General features: G+C 34.1%; 1 protein-coding gene across 1 annotated transcript; it reads left to right on the plus strand.

Moving 5' to 3' along the window:
- The first annotated feature begins 7,638 nt into the window (after nt 1-7,638).
- LOC145598814 (uncharacterized) lies at nt 7,639-22,401 on the plus strand. Its single transcript, XM_081655201.1, has 14 exons — nt 7,639-8,254; nt 10,894-10,968; nt 11,044-11,151; nt 12,069-12,101; nt 12,187-12,276; nt 13,068-13,193; nt 15,380-15,520; nt 16,391-16,801; nt 17,847-17,981; nt 18,426-18,635; nt 18,757-19,011; nt 19,722-19,859; nt 20,165-20,467; nt 21,820-22,401. The coding sequence occupies exons 1-14, from the start codon at nt 8,060-8,062 to the stop codon at nt 22,036-22,038; spliced, it is 2,439 nt and encodes an 812-aa protein (XP_081511327.1). The 5' UTR covers nt 7,639-8,059; the 3' UTR covers nt 22,039-22,401.
- Nucleotides 22,402-23,356: the final 955 nt, after the last annotated feature.

A 23,356-nucleotide genomic window follows, 5' to 3' on the forward strand; every position in this document is an offset into this window, starting at 1 on the left:
TCCTGAAGGTGATTTCAAGCGAAGTTATCTTCGATCATGTTCCCTAAGATGTGGATGATGGTCACAAAGCGGAAGAGGATCGTTTAAAGCGAAGCAATCATCGATAGTGTTCCCTGGCTTGCAGAAGATTATCAACAGCGGAAATTGGAGGCAGTTACAAGCGTAGCAGTCTTCAAAGCGGGATGGCATTCTCTAACTAGTTGAGGGTCGTCAAAACATATGCAACAAAAACGGTTACTCCAGAGACGTGTGCTCGACGGTGCAAGATACGTGTTTCTTAACTCTCTTTATCTGTTTAACTAACGCTAGTTTGCAGGTATCGGCGTTATAAGAATGATTTAGGATTGCAGAACGTTCTGAATCATTTTCCGTCCCTATCGTTACTTTCACTTTTGTTTTCAAAACACGCGTTTCTCCAAACTCAGTCAAAGTGGGGGCTTCTGTAGACACCCATTTGTGTCTCCCAAAAACAAAACCTAGTTATGAATATCTTTTGCGTTGAACCATAATCGAATGAAGTGAAATTGTGAAAAGTCAAGTGTTGCGGTTAGTTTTGTTAGATTCTTTCTCTCTGTTATTGAAAACAACTCTATTTTATAAAAATAGCAAATCTTGTTTAGTTTGGTCCATGACAAGGGTCCAATAATAGTGTAGTTAATGGGGCTTGCAAAGAGATTTCCAACGATATATTATAAGCCCAATTCCGATGAATAATGAGGAAGTTATGTCCAAAATACTAAACTGGGTCCGGTTTGTTCTTTACACGCGGCCCAATGATCTAGAGGAGGGCCTAGTATTAATTATTATTCCTAAAATTATTAGGATTAATTATAGTTTTCTAGAATTCTCTAAAAGGTTCTTTTAATTTCTAATAGAGTCAGGATTAATAATTATATTATGATGAGTTTTATTAGGAATAAAATATTATTATTTTATTATTTTATTAGAATACGATTTTAGGTTCTATACGGATTCCATAGATCAAATTTGGTTAAAGATTGGATTCCGCGTGGAAAGCGCGTGAAAACCAGGCTGTCGCCAAACGACAGGCTGTCGCGGACAAAGTGGTTTTGCGGCGACAGCTTGTAGTTTTATTCCTTATCAAATTCTATGCTTTTCCGGACTATTTTTATTATAAATAGGGTCCCGAAACTCCGTTTTTATTCATTCAGAATCACCCAATTCTCTCTATTCTTTCTTGAGAAATTCATGCTTTCTTTTTCTCACTTTCTAAACTAGCTTTTTACAAATTCAATTCCACATTCACAAGATTTAGAAACACCTAGCCAAGTTCGAAGTTGTTTTTGCCCTAGACGTGACAGGTTGAAAATTTCTGAGGGTTTGGTCCCAAATCCAGTCTAAATTTTATAACTCTTTCTTTCAATTATTTAATTTAATTCTTTGATTTGTTATTTTCATTGAAGTTTACTAACGTGTGTATTTTGTTATTAGAAAGAGGTACAAGGCATCAAAGTCTGTAATCCTTTTGCTCTATTTTTGTAGAAAGCATGTTTATTATTTATTAATTCCTAGTATCATGTTAGGATGTTTTTATTGCTTTCTAGTATCATGTTTAGGAATGCCTTTTATGCTTTCTAATAGCATGTTAGTACCATGTTAGGCTTAAAGCTTTGATTTTTATTGCTTAGTGACATGCTAGGATTTGTTATTAATCTTGTTAGCATCATGCCTAGGATCTTGCTATTATATTTAAGCTTTATTTTTAACATGATTTTGATTATTGTTATTATGATTATTATTGTTATTATGTTGCTTGATATATTTTATGGTTATTGCTTGATCACACCTTTTATGCATGTGTAAAGGGAATTTGTACCTGAAATCATGCTTAATAAGATAATTAATAATTTGGTTTAGGCTAATATGATTTTAATTCAAGTGATCGCCAATAATAGTTTTATTTGTGCATTAATATTCAACCAACATAGATAAACAGGTTTAGGATTAACCTAATGATTGCGTGTTAGTCAGAAAGCGCACATGAATACGAGCAGAATAAAGTAGAGGCCTATTTTATAGGGCGGGTCCTCTCTTTTGTAGATTGGATTCGTACCCTCATCCCCGAATCCTATTTGTTTCTTGACCTTATGGCGTTGACGATCTCATGGATCGTTAAGGGGTGTAACCTTCACCTCGTGAACGGTTTACAAGTTCCTAAAACTTGTTGGCGACTCTTTTGCTCTCTTTTCTTTCCCTTTGGACGCCACCATACTTTAGTGTATGATCACAGTGGGGTTCAACCTTGGGGTTATGATGCTTGAAATATTCCCTACAGTAGGAAAGAGCAGACTATGCTCAGCAGAAGTAGTGGCCTTTATACTCGCAGCGGTAGTAGTCTCAGCCTCCTCAGAGGGAAACTTAAGAACGCAGTCCGCGAAATCATCAAAGATATTCTTCGAGTCATCCAAAGCTTGATCAAGTGGCTTTTTTGCTGCAGGAGTCTGAGGTGCCACCTGGCCAAGCAGGCTGCTTCTCAGGAGAAGCATCATGCGCCACTAATGCCTCAGACCCTGAAGTAGCTTTCCTGGGGGCAGGACGAGTGTCGCGCCGACTCCCAACAGTTGAAGAGGAAGGCTCAGCTTCAGCATGGCTGGACCCTGCACGGTCAGTAGCTGTCACAGTACCGAAGACAGCTCGCAGTTTAGCTGGAGCCAGACGCACCTCCTTCTTCAAGGAACCGGCATAAACCTCCAAAGTATCAAAGAGCTTTGGGGGATTATCAGGAGTGGCGGTTAAGGGGTCCTTCCAGTTGTCAGTCAGCCCGAGAAAAGTGGCAGATCCAGGAATCCTAACTAGGGGTAGCACTGGACAATTAAAAAATACAACGTTGTTGTAACGTAACTGTAGGGAATATATCAAGCATCATAACCCCAAGCTTGAACCCCACTGTGATCATACACTTATGTATGGTGGCGTTCCAAAGGGAAGACAGCTAGAGCAAAAGAGTCGCCAACAAGTTTTAGGAACTTGTAAACCTAAAAACGATCCAAGGGACCGTCAACTCCATAAGGTCAGGAACCAAATAAGGTTCGGGGATGAGGGTATGAATCCAATCTACAAAAGAAAGGACCCGCCCTATAAAATAGGTCTCTACTTTGTTCTGCTCGTATTCATGTGCACTTTTCGACTATTATGCAAACATTAGGTTAACCCTAACCTGTTTATCTATGTTGGTTGAATATTAATGCACAAACAAAACTATTATTGGCGATCACTTGAATTAAAATCGTATTAGCCTAAACCAAATTATTAATTATCTTATTAAGCGTGATTTCAAGTACAAATTCCCTTTAAATAAGCATAAAAGGCGTGATCAAACAATAACAATAAAATATAAATAACATCAAGCAACATAATAATAATAATCATAATCATAATCATAATAATCATAATATAATCATAATCATGATAAGGCATAATAAAGCTTAAATATAATAACAAGATCCTAGGCATGATGCTAACAAGATTAATAACAAATCCTAGCATGTCGCTAAGCATTAAATATCAAAGCTTTAAACCTAACATGATAACATGATATTAGAAATAATAACAAGCATCCTAAACATGACACTAGAAAGCATTAAAAACATCCTAACATGATACTAGGAAGCATAAAACAATAATAAACATGCTTTCTACATTGTGAAAGAAATAGAGAGTAAGCTAATCTACATACTTTGAAGCCTCGTACCTCTTTCTAATAACAAAATACACAAGTCAGTAAACTTCAATGAAATTAATAAAGAACAATTAAAGAATTAAATTAGAATAAAATTAAATAAAGTTTTGACTAGATTTGGACCAAACCCTCAGAAAATATTAAACCTTGCACGTCTAGGGCAAAGGCAACTTCGAACTTCGCTAGGTGATTTAAAATCTTGTGAATGCGGAATATTGTTTGTAAAAGCTAGTTTAGAGAAAGAGAAAGAAAGCATATATTGCTCAAGAGAGAATAGAGAGAATTGGGTGATTCTGAATGAGAGTTGATGAATGAAAACGGAGTTTTGGGACCCTATTTATAAGGAAAATAATCCGGAAAAGTATGGAATTCGATAAGGAATAAAACTACACGCAATCAGTGTCTATCGCGAGGCGACATACTTGTCGTTTGGCGACAGTCTGACTTGGACGCGCTTTTCCACGCGGAATCCGATCTTTAATCAATTTGATCTACGTAATCCGTACAGAAGATAAAAACGTGTTTAATAATAAAATAATAATAATAATAATAAAATAATAATATTTTATTCCAAATAAAAATCCATCTTAAAATAATTATTAAATCTAATAATATTAGAATTAAAAGGAACCTTCTAGAAACTTCTAGAAAGTTATAATTAATCCTAATAATTTTAGGAATAATTATAAACATTGGGTCCTCCTCTAGATCATTGAGCCGTATGAAAATAATTAACCGGGCCCAGTTTAGTATTTTGGCCATAACTTCCTCAATATTCATCGGAATTGGGCTTATAATATATCGTTGGAAAGGTCTCTTCAAGCCCCATCCAACTACACTATTATTGGACCTTAATTACGGACCTAACTAAACTGGTTTGGCTATTTTTAATAAATAGAGTTATTTTCGAAAACAGAGAGAAGAGAATAAAACTAAACCGCAACACTTGACTTATCCACACTTTCACCTCATTCGATTATGGTTCGACGTGAAAGGCATTCATCACTGGGTTTGGTTTTGGGGTGACACAAATGGGTGTCGACATGAATCATTCTTCGTCCCTATCGCTACTTTGACTTTTGTTTTCGAAACTTAAGTTTCTCCAAACTCAGTCAAAGTGGGGGCATCTATAGACACCCATTTGTGTCTCCCCAAAACCAAACCCAGTGATGAATGCCTTTCACGTCGAACCATAATCGAATAAGGTGAAAGTGAGAAAAGTCTAGTGTTGCGGTTAGTTTTTATTAAAATCTTTCTTTCTGTTTTCGAAAACCCACTCTATTATTTAAAATAGCCAATCCAGTTTAGTTTGGTCCATGATAAGGGTCCAATAATAGTGTAGCTGGATGGGGCTTGAAAAGACCTTTCCAAAGATATATTATAAGCCCAATTCCGATGAATAATGAGGAAGTTATGACCAAAATACTAAACTAGGCCGAAACCGGATTTTACCTACGACCCAATGATCATGAGGAGGGTCCAAAGGTTTAATCCTATTCCTAAAATAATTAGGATTGATTAGAATCTTCTATAAGTTTCCAAAAGATCTTAATTATCCTTTTTTGAAAAGATAAGATTAAGTAATTTGATTTAAATAAAAACTTTCCTTCTTTATAAAACTTTCCTTTTTTAAAGTCCTAGTTCTATTCGAATTTAAACATGTTCAAAGACAGTCAGATATTATCTTCGTGCCTCATATTTTATTTCCAAATTTTATATAGTTGGATAGCTCTTGAAATAATCTTTCCAATGATATATTATAATATTAATTCTGAGCTATAACGAAAAAGATATGAAAGGAATACGAAACTCTATCCAAAACTGACACCGTCCCACTATTTCGGCCATATCTTTTATCTACAAAATATTTTAATCTGATTCCAATTGGGTTGGAAAGTAGACTTCAAGAGCTTTCCAACGACATACTATATGCCTTATTTAGACTTCTGGATCAAAAGATATGATAAAACCAAAATTCGCAAAAATTGCTGTCTACGAGTTTTATTTCGATTCGAATTTGGATTCTTTTCTTAATTCTTTGATCCTCTTTTTTCCTATAAATAGAGGTCTTATCTCCCCTTTTTTAATCATCAACAATCCCCAATCAACTCTCATCAAGAATTACTTAATTCTTTCTCTCTCTCTTTTTCTAAACCAACCTTTTAAACACAATTCCGCATACACAAGATCTAGAAACACCTAGCCAAGTTCGAAGTTGCCTTCGCCCTAGACGTGCAAGGTTTAATAGTTTCTGAGGGTTTGGTCCAAATCTAGTTTAAACTTTATTTACTTTAAAAATTTTAAATTTCAACAAAATATTTTGTGTACCATTAGAACCATATATATTACCATTGTAGTCTTAATGATACTATCAGATATCAAATCAGTACCATTGAAATTTACATTATTCTAGTACTCTCTCCGTCCCCAAAAGATGATCCTTTTGGGTCAAATTTTAGTCCTAAAATATTCATCCCATTTGCATTAAAATGTCCTCCAATTTGCAATAATATTTGTGCAAATTTAGCTTACCCATGTAAATTTTTCTTTTTTCATGTACTTCTACTACTTTCCATTTTACTTTTTTTACAAACCCCATATAAATTTATCTTTTCAATGTACTTTTATTAGATTCCTAGTACACTTATACTTCCAACTTAAGTTTCTTAATACCCGTGAAAACTCCCCAAAAGGGTTAATCTTTTAGGGACAGAGGGAGTAGTACATTTTGTGTTTTTCGAACTTGGTAAATTGTAATGATACTAATTTGAACATGTGGTATGTGATAGTACCATTAAATGTTCAATGATACTATATACTTCCTCCAACATTAGACCCTTTCCAATGGTGAGACTCAAGTGAGTATTTTTAGGAGAGAGATAGTACATTTTGCAACGTATACCAATAAGTTGGTATCTAAAATTAGCAACTCTAAAAGAAAGTTGCCAAGTTTAGATACTCAATTTTGAGTCTCATTTGACAAAAAGTGTGGACTCTTAATCAATATTATAATATATTATGTAATTTATTTAAGTTTTAGTGTTTTTTTTTTAATTTTTTTTAAAACAATATGAATTTGGTGGGTCATAAATTGAAAGTGACATTAGTATAGTTTAGAAAGTCTCACCATTGGGAAATTAGACTTCACATGAGTTGCTAAATTGAGAAATGGGTTGAGTATCACCATTGGAGGTAAAAAACAGCTTATTTTGTATTTCAATACTCAAAGTTGAGTCTCACCATTGGAGATGGTCTTAGAATTTCAATGATACTGTTGATGCATGATTTCAATTGTTAATATCTTTAATTACCAATATGTAAACATTTGATATTAAAATAGTATAAATCGAGACGAATCAAACAAGATTCCACATGACTGTATTTTTGCTTAAGTATAAATTAGCAAAGCTAGTCAAACTGATACACATGAATAGTGTAAAAGTCAAACTGTTGCAATTATAAAAAATGGAGGAAGTATGTTTTTATTGACACACATAATATACCATTAAAATTATAAAATTTTCAGAATAAGACCAAAATACGCTGCACTGTATGACCATCATACATCACGAGTATGACCCAAAATCCCTCTTATAAGGGCCTGTTCTCTTCAGCTAATTTTCAGTTCAGTTCAGCTCCAATAAGTTCAGTTCAGTTTTTATCTTATCTTAATTTCCCTCTCCCATAAAATATTCAGTTCAGTTCAGTTCAATTCAGTTCAGCTCCAATAAATTCAGTTCAGTTTAGTTCAATTCAGTCAATCAGAACAGGCCCTAAGAAAGTATCAACACAACAATTGATACGATTAGTAAGATATATATTATCAGTATTTTTATGAGTTTTATTGCCTTATCGGTTGTAATTGACAAATTTCCCTAGGCAAAATAGAACTTGTGGTAATTTATTGGCTCCATTATTCCATTTTTGTCCACCTTTCTTCCTTCTAGAGTTCTAGCATGTCTTGTCCTTTCCCTTCCTTGTACACTGCCGCCAAGGAAGAAAATCTCTTCAAGTCAACTTCAATAAAATTCTGTTATTACCAGAAACTTACTAATATTATTATTATTACATGTATAAATTGGTCAGCCTATTGGCTTACCTAGCTGTCTCTTCCTTCCCCCTCAAATTTATGACCCCCAAAAATTTATTATTATCAATTTGAAAAGACAACTTCAAATAAAGTAAAAAAATTGATCCCCCACTATCAATTTCTTGTCGAAATGCTCAAAATCCCCTTTTTTTTGGTACAAATTCTTCATCTCAAAATCACTTCTTTCTATAAAATAACTGTTCCATTTTGCTTACTTCAAAAAGATTTGTAATATAATATTGAAATTATTAAAAAAAAATTGATATAAAATGAGTAGAAAAAAGAAGTTGAGTTTCAGCTTTAATATTGAGGTAGTAATGGAGTTTTTGAAGAAAATCGCCATTGATAAACCAGTTTACTTGGTTTTTGTGCCTTTAATTTCTGTTATTTGGGCATTTGAGAAATGGGTTTTCTCTATTTCTACTTGGGTTCCTCTTGCTATTGCTGTTTGGGCTACTTTGCAGGTAATTTTCCCATCATTTTTTTTTAATTAAACTTTACTTAATTTAAACTCTCTATTTTTGCAATAATTTATAGGGAAAAGACAGAATTTAATACTTTGTTTGGTAGATCCTCTACAAATTATTAGATGAGAAATGCTTTTGTTTTGGATAAAATTACTTAATTTTTTTGATGGGGTCATACGATTGCATTGTATATTATTACTTTTTAATTATATCAATTCAATTTTTATTAGTAATATTCTTTCAAGATCCACCTACTTTACTTTGTTCATTCTTTGTGAGAGTGATGAATTTGTGTAAGTGGTGAAATGGCCCAATTGGGTATGAATTGTTTTTTTTGGAAAAAAATTTTCCCTAATAAATTAGCTTCATTATCCCATATGTTGTTGAGTATATATGCTCTCTCTAGATTAACCATTATAAATATGTGTACTAGAAGCCCGATACGAAGTGAGACTGTGAGACGCCAAAGGGTGTGGAAAAAATTGGGTGAATCAGGCTCGACCATCACTTGTTTGATAGGCATATGTATACTCCCCCCGTTTCTGAATTGTGGCAACAATATAACTTGTCCACTTGCCAATGCATTAGTTTGACCATAGATATATGCGATTATGTAGTACTAGTAATAACTATTTTTTTAAAAATGGTTTGTATAATATTTTGGACAATAACATTTGATATTCCTCGTCTAATTTAGTAAAAAAATGGTCAAAGTTAACATGTGAATAATGCAAAAGTCAAATTGTTGTAATATTACTTCGTATTGAATATTTTTCAACCTTTAGGATTCAGTGATTACAATTTCTACCATCTATGCTGTTGAGAATACATTTTGTGCTATTGGATATTGTGGTGCTATTTTCCTAACACGTAGGCATCTTGCAGAAATTGACAAAAAAGTACCTGTTTCTTTAAGTAGTGTGAAGCATTGAACCAATTACTAATCAGTCCTTTGCTTTGTTTTCCAATTAAAGTTTTTCGAATTAAAAAGTGATCTGGTTAAGAGTCCTGGTCATTATGTATTGTGTGAATTATTTCGGAGCTAATTGTTGGAGATTCTAATCAAATTAGTGTCTTGTAAAACAAACCTATCATCTAATTTTGTCACTTGATCTGTTTATAGCTAGCATCTATGTGACATGGAAACTGAAACAGTATTAAGAGTTCAACATGAAATGGAAACAGGAAACAATGATTAATATATGCACCAGAGTGCACAATTCAAACTGTTCACAGTTTTTAATACTGTATGATAGTCCATAACAACAACAATGCCACCTTAGTACCAAAATGATTTAGGGTTGGCCATTAAGGTAGTCTAATTAACTTTAAATGAGTGGGCCCCCCTACCCTTAAAACAAAAAGAACAAAAAACAAACAACATGAACACACAATTCAAACTATCAAACCCAAAGAGCAAGATTATAAGAACATATAGCTCACACCCAATGAATATTAAGTTAAAGACCATATAGTTCAATCCCCAATAGTATGAAATTCAAACTCAAAGAATGTGTAATCCTCATTCGTAAAGAACATAGATAAAAATGAAAGAATAAAATATCATTTGCTTTCAAACCCAAAATTTAAAATAACATAGGCTGTCTTTTTGAATCCGGTGCACCATGACTCCATGAGCACTGTGAACCCAGGTGCACCATGAAATTTGTGACCTGAAAATGATAATTTCCTTAACGTAAGAAAGTGAAACATACTTGTATAAAAGACGCTATACAAAAACAGATAACTTTAGTGAAGAACTTAGTTATACAGATAGCTGTAGCGAATAAATTTGAGCCTCGTTCCATTTTTATCAATGAACAAGAAATAAGTGGAAAGCGATCATGATATGTTGACCCGGCGGTAGGAATGATGAAGACTGCAATGGTTCTTCATCGGTTTTAGATTTTTTTTCAATGTTTAATTTAATTCTTATATATGAAATATAATGTTTACTGGTTAGAAAAGTGGGCAGTGTGACCTTTATGGTGTTTCTGTGCTACATAGACATTATTGCTAAGAGTTGAGGTATGGATTACTCTGGTGTCTTTTGAAAATTTGAAAATAGAATGCTTCATCATTGCAAGGTAGAATATACTGTATTTATCAAGGGTGCAATTATTTTATTGTTCTATAATTGACTTTTGGTGCAATGAAATAAAAAAACAGTTGTTTGTTTCTGTCTATCTGCATTTGAACAAATTCTTGTCACTATTAGTGAATGTTGAAGTCCTGAGCGATTGAACCCTTAGACTGGTTGCATGCATCAGAACCTGTACTTTAGGAGATGTGTATTTTACATCAGCTTGTCATCTGAGTAATAACTCCTATAAAGTAAGAGTTTCTGGATTCTTTTTGAAATGAGAAAATGCTAGCTTGGTTTTCTTGTACAATTCTGGTTATTGATGAACTGAAGCTAATTATTCTTCACACACTTGCATATTTGCAATAGAGTATTGATGTGTTTTTCCTTTTGTTTTTATATGTGTATGGTACCCTAGTAAATTTACACATAGACATGAATGCAAATACTTTTTGGCTTATAGTATGCTGGATCACGTAAAGCTATAAAAGTACAAAATACATCAATATGAATAATTTTCTGAGTCTTACATGAGGCATTTCTCTAATATTAGTATGGGAGCTATCAGCGCAAAATTCTTGCCGAGGACTTGAACAGGAAATGGAAGCGAGAAATGCTAGATTCATCGGTACTTTTATACATCAATTTTCAGCTTTACGCTTTCTTTACAGAATATCAGTCTGACATATAAGGACCTACACAGCCAATGACTGCACTGGAGCACTGTGAGTGGCTGAACAGGTTATTGTTAGAAGTTTGGCCTAGCTACATTCACCCTAGGATTTCATCAAGGTTTTCTTACATAGTTGAGGTTGGTCTATTTGTTCTTTCTTCTTTTTTGTTGCTTTTTTGATGGATATATCTATCTTGATTGTAGCTTTAAAGTTTCTACTATCCCCCCCCCCCCCCCCAACCTCCCTCCCTCTTTCGTTTCCTTTTTTTTTTTTTTTTGGGTTGTTGTTGCTGTTGGAATAAAAGGCTAAATGATTCCTTGCCATAATTCATAGTGTAGATTGGAGTGTAGCACACTTGGAGGATATATTTTTAGTTTTAAAGATATTGTATATTTCCTTAAGACATGACCTCTTAGAAGAAGAGCTTAATTACTTGAAGCAATATTGTATAATAGTAGTTCAAATTCTTTTCCTTAGCTTGGGAACACTGATTTTTCTTTTACTCAATGTAACAATTTGGAGATCGGCATAAAAAATTGGCTCTATATCCAGCATTCTTTGTATGTTACTCATCATAAAGTTGAGGTAGGTTTGCCTTTTGAATTTGGCAATATATATTATTATGTAACTTGCATGATTATTTGTTTTGTCATATGTCTTGACACATTTTTTAGTGCTAGACATGAAAACTATGCTCAACTGGGTATGAGGTAAGGCTCAACCCCTCTAGCCTCTACCCCACTTGAAGGGAGGTGGGGAGCCTCTTTAGTGGCTTTATATTTTATATATTGTGGAGATATGAAAGTTGTTAAAAGCTATCAAACATTAATCACCATAGGTAACCTTAATGTTTGGCGGCAGCTGCATGGAGGCACAATTTACTGAGGCACATGTGCCTATGGTGTGACTTAGCCTTCAATTGTGTCTTTAAGCTGTTTGGAAGGCTTTGGATACTGCTAGTTGATTTAAATATTACTTTTATCAAGCAATGTGTACTCATTTTGTTCTTACTGCGGTAAAATTTCGTAATCTAACTGTTATTTTATGCTTGCAGAGACGCTTGAAGTATAAAAAACCAAAGCTTGTGGTGAGTTGGGAGAATTTTTTCCCATATTAATGTATGATTCAATAATATAGTTGTATGATTAATTTACTGGTTGTGTTCCATCTAGGAAAGGTTTGAACTCGAAGAATTTTCACTTGGTTCTTCACCTCCTAAATTGGGTCTTCAGGGGATGCGCTGGTCAACTGTTAGAGCTCAGGTACAGTTTCAGTACTTTCTGGGGGTTTCTATTTTCCCCCCCTAAGATTCAGATCATCATGTCTTTTTTATAGACTTTTTTTTTCTTTGGTATATACAAGTGAAGCGACTCTAAGGATACTTTTCTAGATTTGTTGTGTAAACTACTTGTAAACATCTCATGCAATTTCCAGATTAGTGTATCAATTCATTGTTCTTTCTTTGAGTAAGATGCCTTGGGAGCTCACTATTTACAAGGGAGTTACAACTATTAACATTAAAGAATGAACACTTTTGTAATTTCTTAAGGTTTTATTGTGCCATTGTATAAATCGCTAAACCATGTGGTCGCCAAATTCTTGCTACAATTTTTATTGTCGTTATATTGCAGCATTGGGATTGGAAAACCTTTACTAAAGACGTAACACAAATCCATAGTATTACATTTCACGATTTTAGCATGTCTTGGCTGATACTTTTTCCTTTTGTCCATACATGTGTTGAAGATATTCTAATTTTTTCATATGGTAACAATTGGAATTCTAGATGGTATTTTAAGTGTAACTTCTTAAGAGAATAGAATCACTTTAATTATAACATTGAGTTTTAGATTCTTGAACGTGTCAACTACGTATAAAGTCACAATTGTTGAGGTAAGCACAGAAGATACCAATTATGCAAGTTAGCAATTGCCAGCTGCCTACCATCATAGTAATTGCTGCAATATGAGCGATTTTTTTATATACTAGTATTTATTTATTTACTTACAATGGATGCCTATCAATTACCAGTTTACCTTTGGATTTGTGGCAGAGGATTATGCATACAAGTTTTGACTGGGACACCAAAGACATGAACATTATGCTGCTTGCTAAACTAGCCAAGCCATTATATGGAACTGCACGCATTGCCATAAACTACCTCCATATCAAGGGTGATGTATGTTCGACTATACTTTGCATCCGGTCTTAATTTTCTTAAAATGAAGTAATTTCATACTCACATTATATTAAAAATATTGGTCATGTCTTTGAAGAGGTAGAGTGGTTCCTTCAATTTTCTTCTGGTGTGATAGAATGGTTCCTTCAAGTTTCTTCATGTGTGATCATAATGTTCTCTGTGTTGGTGAAATATAGTTTGTTGTTGCTGGAAGTCTGGCTGCATGAAAACTTTATTTGGCTGGCTTGATGGCTTTACCATCTGTTAACTTTACATGTTATTTGGCTGCTTGACATTGTGTACATGATAAGCTGGTTATCTTGCCAGTTATATATATGCTGCACTCATTCATGCTTTATGCTTATTTCCAGTGAAGCTGAATGTGTAACTATTCACTTTATAATTTTTTGGGAGGTGGCAGTCTCTGTATTTTTCTTTTAATGAGGTATCTAATGGAATTAGCCCCTCTATATATGCAATTTCTCACTGGCCTAAGGCTGCATATATTCCAGCTCCACTAAGGCCCTGTCCGTCAAAACTAGCAGTAGCGGCTAGCTGTTAGAGTAGCTAGTAATTGTCAACCTATTGGAAGTCGACAAAGGTTAAGTTCCTTTATGAATTTAAGACCCCCACTTTGATTCCCTATAATCATAGTACTCACTCTCTCTAGCTTCTACGCTGAAGCCTACTATCTATTTAAGACTTAACTATAAAGTCTCACAAGAAAGGTTCACTCAAACTCTTCGCCCCAAATTACAACTCCGTAATTTAGTGCTCTATGTGGTTAGCAGTTGGAACAAAGGAACACTACTATTTCTTCTTTCACCGACTTAAAAGAATATTTCTTGCTAGGATATGTTTGCAAGCAAGTCAGGATGTCTAAAAATTGAAACAACGTTATCCTTTTTATAGAGTGCTTATGAATAGTCCCTTTCACCACTATCTTGACAACTGGTGTTAATGTCCAGCAAAAATAGGCACTAACCAAGACCTGAGATAATGGGAATAAGTGAACGAGATAATGGTACACTATCTTCTTTCTTCTTGGAACAAAGGAACACTGCTCTTTCTTCTTTCACCGACTTCAAAGAATATTTCTTGCTAGGATATGTTTGCAAGCAAGTCAGAATGTCTAAAATTTGAAACAACGTTATCCTTTTTATAGAGTGCTTATGAATAGTCCCTTTCACCACTATCTTGACAAGGTGTTAGTGTCCAGCAAAAATAGGCACAAACCAAGACTGGAGATAATGGGAATAAGTGAACGAGATAATGGGAATAAGTGAACGTGTATTCGATCACAAGAAGGGGTTAAGTTGGGGAGATCATAGGAAGTGTTTAAATCAATCCTTGCAGAAAATGAAAATATTTGTATCATAAATAGTAAGGTAATTTATTTATTTTTCCTATTTATTCTTTAATTAATTTAACAAACATTCATCTAGCTTTATAAATTTTCAATTTATAAAAGTTAGCTCCAATTATAATAATCTTCCTTTTGTTCCAACAAACTAATCTACTTCTAAACACTTACATAAGCCTAAAAGTAAACTCATACTTTTTAGTCTTTATGATTACTATTCAAGAAGCTTCAACTTAGTAACTTCAATCGTCTTTCCCACTTTGGAACTTGGTGTTGTGTCTTATAGGAACCTTTATGGCTCCTACAGGATCATCACATTGGAGTTTCAGTTGTTGCTTAGTAGTCTGCCAATGTCTTTATGCATCAATAAAGGACCTTCCCTGTTATAACTCTGGAACATGTTCTTAAATCAAGAACTTGCTTAAAACCTGCTTACTTAACAAAGCTTAATTAATAAGGATTGCTTGTCATCACCAAAACTAGCAGAGGCTTTAGGTTGGAATGATTTTATAACCTTTAAGTGAAGACTAGCCATATGCAAACTGTATACAATACATCAAGTGCTTCTTCCTCTGTCTAGTTTTCCATTCTATTTATCTATATGTGTTAATCTTGCTATCCACTAACACCTCTTAAAACTCCAACATTTGAAACATTGAAAGATTTAAAACTTGTTTGCTCCTATGTAAAACTAGCTTGAATCATGTGAATTTGAACTCAGAAACTTAATCTGTTTAAGCCTGTCCAGTTGATCTTACTCTAACTTTAAGGTAATCACTTTTGTCAATGCTTGGTAAATTTGACATTTGTTTTGCTGTCTTAGGTGCAATTGATGCCAGTGCTAGATGGCAGAGCAATTTTACTTTCCTTTATATCTGCGCCAGAGGTGAGACTTGGAATTGCCTTGGGAAGTGGTGGAAGTCAACTCCCTGGAATGGAGCTGCCTGTTGTTTCTTCATGGCTGGTATGTTTAGCTGATATAGATTCATCCATATTAGTAAAAAAAAAATACCTAGGAAAACAGACATTTCATACATGCTTTTCGTTGTTCTGTTTACATTGTTAAAAAGCTTAAATTTAAGGAAGGATATAATTCCTTTGCAATTGATTTTACTGTACACCTTAATCATGTTTTTTATATATTCGTGAGTGATCTACTGATTTGAAATTGATAAAGTTATAGATGGATAATCTAATCTAACTGCATCATAAGTGGGAACCATATGGTATCTTCCAATGTAACATTTGTACCATTAATGGGATATTTCTGTATCATGTAGCATTGTCTCGTAACTTTTGTGCACTTAATCAAATGTTGACAAAGGTCATTTTCCATGATAGAATAGATTTGGACTTATTACATTACTAGGGCAGCTAACGCGCGCAATGCGCGCGCATAGCTAGTCATATCTAGTTACTCTTTCGGCTTGGTCTTAAAATTACAAATTTAGTTATTGGCAAAATTAATGACAAAAAAATATATACACAACTATGTTTATGAGTATAAATATCCAAGACAACTAACATTAATGCATGAAAGCAAATAAGTACGTAATTAAATATTTCAGAGGTATAATTGTCCAAACACTATTCATTAAAAAAAACTTGTACATATTAATGAGGGTATATATGTAAATGCACATTTTAAAGGGTATAATTGGCATTACATATTAATGAGGGTATATATGTAAATGCACATTTTAAAGGGTATAATTGGCATTACACTATTCATAAGAGTAATTTTCTACTTTTTATAAGTTAGGGATAAAACAAATATCTAGCTTATAGTTCCTGTTATTATTGTACCTTCATGCTCATAATAATTTCCGTGCAGGTCAAACTCTTGACCGACACCTTAGTGAAGACTATGGTTGAACCTCGTCGTCGATGTCTCACTCTGTCAGCTGTACAGTTAGGGAAAAGGGCAGTTGGTGGCATACTTTATGTAACAGTAGTTGGTGCAAATCAACTTTCTAGAAATGTGGCTAAAGGAAGCCCGACTAGCACACAAGTTGGTTCAAATCATGCCTCAGAACAGCGTCTTGATAAGGACGTGAAGACCTTTGTGGAGGTAGAGATTGAAGAAATCACCAGGAGAACGGATGCAAAGCCAGGCTCTAGTCCACAATGGGATTCCACATTTAATATGGTTCTACACGATAATGCAGGAGTCCTTAAATTCCATCTCTATGAATGTTGTCCTGGTAGTGTGAAGTTTGACCACCTAGCGACTTGTGAGATTAAGGTACTGTTGCAGGCTTTTGTAGTCATTACCAAAACAACATGGAGCTTTCACCCAATGTAGCTTTTCTCTTTTAATTGATTTATCTAAGTTATTGGACTTATAAGCACCACTTCATTGCCTTAGAATCAATCTACAAGTCACTTCTAAATTTTTGAATAACGACCCTTCATAATTCATCATGGGTGTTACTTGCATGTGAACAACTAATTTTGCTCAAAGTTATGGCTGGATACTTCTGTACACTAGGGGTGCTCTACCAGGGTATTTTAGGGTTTGATAACTACTATAAAATGTTCTTAGATTTTTATTTTTCACAACATTTGATCCATTCAAATCAATTTGCCCCCTTAAAAGTAATTCTTGTTGACCCTTACACTTTATGGCTCCTTCATAGTGTGGAGTTTATATTGACATAGCTTAACAATGCTGTCGTTGACTGTTGTAACAGTTTCTCTCCCTGTATAAGTGCTGACAAATAACCCACATGTGAGTTGGTACTAATTGTGCCACATTGAAGAATTAGAGAGAGCCTGCCTAACATATAAGACAAGAGAGCTACTCTACCAATTACCATAATGTTATAGGATGCAACCCTACAAGGTTTATATGTGACCATTTTCTCCTCCTATATGGGCTTATGCTAATTACAATGAAGATTCATTAACAAGAGACAGGAATAGGCGCCAGATGTGAAACATTTGAGTCAGTGAAAAGTTGGCCAATCTAGAATCTTTCAATTCTTTTTGCAGATTGACTACATTGTTTCAAATTATTGTCATTGTTTGGATTTTGATGCTTTAGTTGAATAGTATAAAAGGATTTTTTGTTTTGTCAAATACTATCTAGCTGTCTATTCCAAAACTGTAACGCGCATTATCTTACATATTCCTCAAATATTCCTCAATTATTAATTTCAAATTCCATTGATGAATTGTACTAACTGATTCATCTACATTGTTGCTCATGTGTCTTGCAATGTCAATACTACAAGCATTACTACCATTAATCCATTATAGATGATCTGAACGACATTTCAAACTTGCAGGTTAGATATTGTGAAGATGATTCCACAATATTTTGGGCGATAGGACCTGATTCAGGAGTCATAGTAAAGCGTGCTGAGTGTTGTGGAAAAGAAGTTGAAATGACTGTGCCTTTTGAGTCAGTAGAGTCAGGGGAGGTAAGAGAATTGTGTTGTTGTGCATTCTAGTATTCAACTTTAATGAATCAGCTGGTCATTGGTGCTTTTAATATTACAGTGGAAATAAGAGTATTCAATCGTCATCAGTTTCTAATCTTATCAAATTAACTATAATTTCACCACATACATAATGTGAGTCAAATGTGTATGATTCTGTCCGTTTGTGATGGAGCTGAAGTTTCACAAAACTTTGGGTTTAGATTATAATGAACAAACTGTCTGAGCTTTTTATCTATTGTGATACAGCAAATGATTGTTGAATATTAGATTAAAGGTCCAATAGGAAATAACCTCTTTGTAATCATAGAAGCAGGGCTGTGCTTGTCCAAACACCCCCCCCCCATGCCGTATATTGCAGAAGCCTTGTTCAAGGCGTTGGGGTATTGTTGATGTTGCAACTTATATAATCGATGATATTTGCAGTTAATGGTCAGACTTGTTCTAAAAGAATGGCAATTTTCGGGTGGTTCTAAAAGTGTTGGGTTACACCTTAATGCTCAATCAACATTATCTGGATTATCAAATTCAAAGACTGGAAGAAAACTGTATGTTACTGTGAAAGAAGCTACTGATATTCCTGGAAAGGATAAATTGGGACGATCAGAGCCTTATGTTAGGTTGCAATACGGGAAGGTCTCTTATTTCTCTTACTTTCTCATATGATATTTTGGTTCATTATCATTAGAAAGGTACTGAGACTCTTAGAATTCCCCAATGTTCATGTCTCTATATGCCGTTATCTTTCTTATATCAGGTTGTCCAGAAAACAAGGGCTGTGAAACAGACATTGAATCCTGTTTGGAACCAGACATTTGAATTTGATGAGATAGCAGGGGGTGAATATCTCAAGTTGAAATGTTTATATGAAGAAACATTTGGAGATGAGGTCATTGGCAGTGCAACTGTGAACATGGAAGGATTGGAGGTTGGTTCAGTTAGGGATGTGCCTGTACCCCTTGAAAACGCGAATTCTGGGGAAGTAAGGCTTCAAATTGAAGCTGTGAGCGAGGTACATCTTTTCTATTGGCAATAAAATTGCTCAAAAAGTCGTGCTAAATTTTTGATGAATAATGTATTTCTACTAATTGAAGTATCTTTGAATCTATATTTCTTTGACATGACGTACCTTAAAAAAAATACTGGTAGTATCTTTTCATATATACTTTGAACTTTGTTATCCATACTTTTAGTTGGTAATTAAGTTTTCATCTTCAAGAGGATAAATTTACTTGCATAAGAAGAACTAAATATTCAACCTGCAAATAATTTTTACTATTGTGCATGGTACCTCACTTAAAATTTGCAAAGCTTTAAGATAGTATGGAGCCAAATATGAAGCTTTGTTCATGAAATTTTTGCATTTCTGTGAAGAAAAATATCTTATTCTTCAGCATAAATATGGAATTGGTGCAAGGAGATAGCCACCAAAAATTTATAGAACATACTTTCATTTGGTGGTTGGACATTTAATTGTGGTGCCGTGTGCAAAATTATGCATATTATGACTGAAAATATCAAGGAATGGTTGATGTTTCTTTTGTGCAAATGCATTGTCCAACTTCATTCTAATTGAATGGTATTTTAGTGAAATGAAAGACTATAAACCAATTTTTCTGTCTAAACTCGTGACATAATCATTAGTTTTCTGAGTGTAAACTTTCATATCTGTAGTTACAGTGTAAACTTTCATATCTGTAGTTACTGAGTTTTTTGGCTTAGGTATCCAATGGTGGGCCTGGGAATGGATTGATTGAGCTTGTTCTCATTGAGGCCAGGGATCTTGTTGCTGCTGATCTCCGGGGAACGAGTGATCCATATGTGAAGGTCCAGTATGGAAATGAGACGAGGAGAACAAAGGTGATTTTATATTACCTGAAATAGTAATCTTAACTTCAACGTATCAATGAGTCACTGTAGTTTCTTAGGAAACTACTTAGCATGGTGGTAGTGATACGATTTAATGACATTTTCTGTCTTCCAAATCTCCCATGGGTGGGAGATCCTCATTATTTGGTGGTGCTGGAATCTTAGCTACTAGAACTTTTCTCTGTTGCTCTGCAATTTGGCCAAGTTTAGAGTGCCTTAGTGCTATGGCCACTTTTCTCATTCCCCCAAATACCAAGTGTTTAATATTTATTTATCACTTTCTTATTACTATGAAGGTTGTGTACAAGACTGTGAATCCATCATGGAACCAAACGTTTGAGTTTCCTGATGATGGAAGTACGTTGGAATTGCAAGTGAAAGACCACAATGCAATATTATCCTCATCAAGCATAGGCAACTGCGTAGTACAATACCAAAGTCTTCCCCCTAATGAAAAATCTGAGAAATGGATACCTCTGCAAGGAGTTAAAAAGGGCGAAATACATGTTCAAATAACAAGAAAAGTTCCAGATCTTCAGAAGATAACCAGTGTAGACTCTGATTCATTGTCAAATAGAGCTCATGCAATATCTGATCAGGTAAGAATTTCATTGCTGTGAATTAATGCTTATGACTAATGCTTTGCTTTGTGCATCACCGATTAATTGCCTACACAGAATACCCAAATTCACTTGTGGCCTTTCAGTGGTACATTGATATTTTTTTTTTTTTTTTCTTTTTTTTGTGGCGGGGGGATCTAAATGACCAACAGAGGCATGAAAAATCACAAGTACAATGGGAAAAGGGGATTCGACCTCTGACCTATCTCATACGAGACCTCAACCTTTGCCACTAGACATCATTGGGTTACTCTATGGTATTATTGGTGTATGTAAATTTTAACAATAATAATTAATCTATTTATTAGCATATTAAGAGTAAAGAATTAGAGAAAAGGTTTTCTTCTCAATAAAATGAAGACAAGAATAATAAATTAAAGGACGCATGAGAGTAGGGATGCATAGACTCAAACAAATTTTTATTAGACTTAATTTCCGCCCCCCCCCCCCCAAAAAAAAATGAATAAAAGAATTTAATACAAAAGATGAGAAAAAGAAAAGTTGAAATTAAAAAAAAAATCTGTAAAAAGTTGTAACATTTGTGGTAAATAGGGAGAAAAATATAATTGAAAAAAAAAATGTAACAAAAATTATGCAAAAATTGAGATCTGGTACACTACGCATTGTGCAGGTTCCTTACCATAAGTCCATCGATTTTATTATCATGACTGCAAGATTGCATTTATATTATATATAGAAAAGCATAAAAGTATTAAAGTTACCTCCCTACCTTTAACCCTTGAATTAAGAAGGATAACTCTTAAAATGAACTAGAAGCATAGTCATCAGCTCTAGTAATCTCTGTCTAGTGTTGGCTGTTTCTGATCTTTTGGTGTAAAATGTCATCGTTTATAGAATGTCACACAAGACCCATATTTTATCTTGCTGTTCCTCTTGTCGATTGGCATGCACTTTATGGGAAGGTCTTGCAAAATAATTGAATGCATGTACAAATCACAAGATGCATCAGCTTTTTCGATTTGCTCACTAGATGAGTACTTTGAATACGAGTTCCATAAAAAAAATACTCTTTGTTTTAGCAGTTAAGGTATAGTTGGCTGTTTGGAACATCCTGAAGTACTTTGTACTGAAATCGATATATAGCTTGCGAATTAATGTTCTTATGGTTTCTGAAAGTTCTTGCATGGTGATCCATACTTGATTGGCCCATTAGCTGATTATGAAAATTGATAAAATCATACATCAGTTTTTTAGCTATATACAAATATATATTACCCCGTAGTTATATATTCAGAGTTTATTTAGTTCAGATACGTGTATATCATTACAATTTAGCCACCTGATTGTCACTTTTGCATGACTTTACAAAGATGAAGGATATGTTGATGAAGCTTGGGTCTTCAGTTGAGGAGAAGGATGCTGAAGAAATGTTGAGTACTTTAAGTGAACTTCAAAGCCTAGAAGACTCACAGGAACAATATATGCTCCAGCTTGAGACAGAAAGAATGCTTCTACTTAACAAAATAGGCGACCTTGGTCAGGAGTTACTTAATTCGTCTCCTAATCTCAGTAGGAGGATTTCCTATTAGCTCACTCTGCCTAATGACTAGCATCTGTAAAACAATACTGCTTCGATCTGTGGATAAAAAAAAAATAGGGAATGAACTCTCTAAATCGAAGGAATTGAAGAAATGGAATAGTTATTGTAGATGATAGAAGGAAGTGTTTCTAATGTAATTATTTGAGTTAACTTCCCCTCTTCGTACGTGAAAGGACTGATACAGAGCTACTGTTTGTAAATTGTCTCACTAGATTGAAGAGAGTATGGTTTTGGTTAAGTTACTCATGATCATAGACTCTTGCTACACACAAACAGACTTGTAAAATAGTGATCTAATTTTCTCTTGTTTCACCAATATTTGTGTGCAACTGCTGCACCAATTTTGGCAAAATCATGATAGACATCCCTAGTAAATCGGATAACTTTAGTTGTTTTACTTCTCATTTCTAAATAAGACTATGTTTAGGAATTTAGGATGGAGCTGAAAATGATAAGGTGTTGGAATTAATTGTGCTATAAAATAATTGACTAAATTAAAATTTTCTTTTTTGAGTAGGAAAAAGAAAAGGTAAAGATAGATTGAAAGCAAATTTTAAGGTCCTTAATTTAAATGGTACTCAAAACAACATCGTAAATAGTTGATATTATGAAAATTTAAATTACTACATTTAATAGGAAATAATGAAGATCTTATGTAGAGATTCGAGCTAAAATCTAACAAAAAAAAAAAATCATACATGCAGTTATATAGGTAAATACTATGTATAAAGATTTATATAATACATAAAACAAGCGAATGAGATAGTGACACTAGATAGATAGATGATTGGTTTGAATGTATTTATAGATTTAATTTGGAACAATATACTTATAATATAATACCTCTGCATTTATTTAGTTGACACATTTCTTTTATTACGCCTGCCAATGCACTTTTTGTAGGACTAATATCTCTAACTCTTGACATTGTAAAATTATAAATAATATATACATTTAGATGATTCAAATAAGATTCCACTAAAATATGTTTGATTCATGAGCGGACCCATGAAGGAATAAGGGGGACGACTGTCCCCCCACTTTCGGGAAAAAAAACAGAGGAAAAAAAAACTGGGAAAATAGTTACACAATCTTTTGTATGTGGCTGGCCACATGGTGTGGCCAGCATACATAACGGGCCCATTTTAGTTAGGCCCAAAAAAATAACGGACCCAAATCAGTCCCCGTTATTTTAGAATTTGAAACGTTATGTTTGAATTTTTTTTTTATTTCATTTTCCCCAAACCGCCATTAACACAGAGTTGTCACTTCAAAAACCGCCATTATTCCCCACTTCTATTTTCTCT

The sequence above is a fragment of the Chenopodium album genome, chromosome 20, assembly GCF_948465745.1.
Source record: "Chenopodium album chromosome 20, dcCheAlbu1.1, whole genome shotgun sequence".
NCBI classification, from domain to species: domain Eukaryota; kingdom Viridiplantae; phylum Streptophyta; class Magnoliopsida; order Caryophyllales; family Amaranthaceae; genus Chenopodium; species Chenopodium album.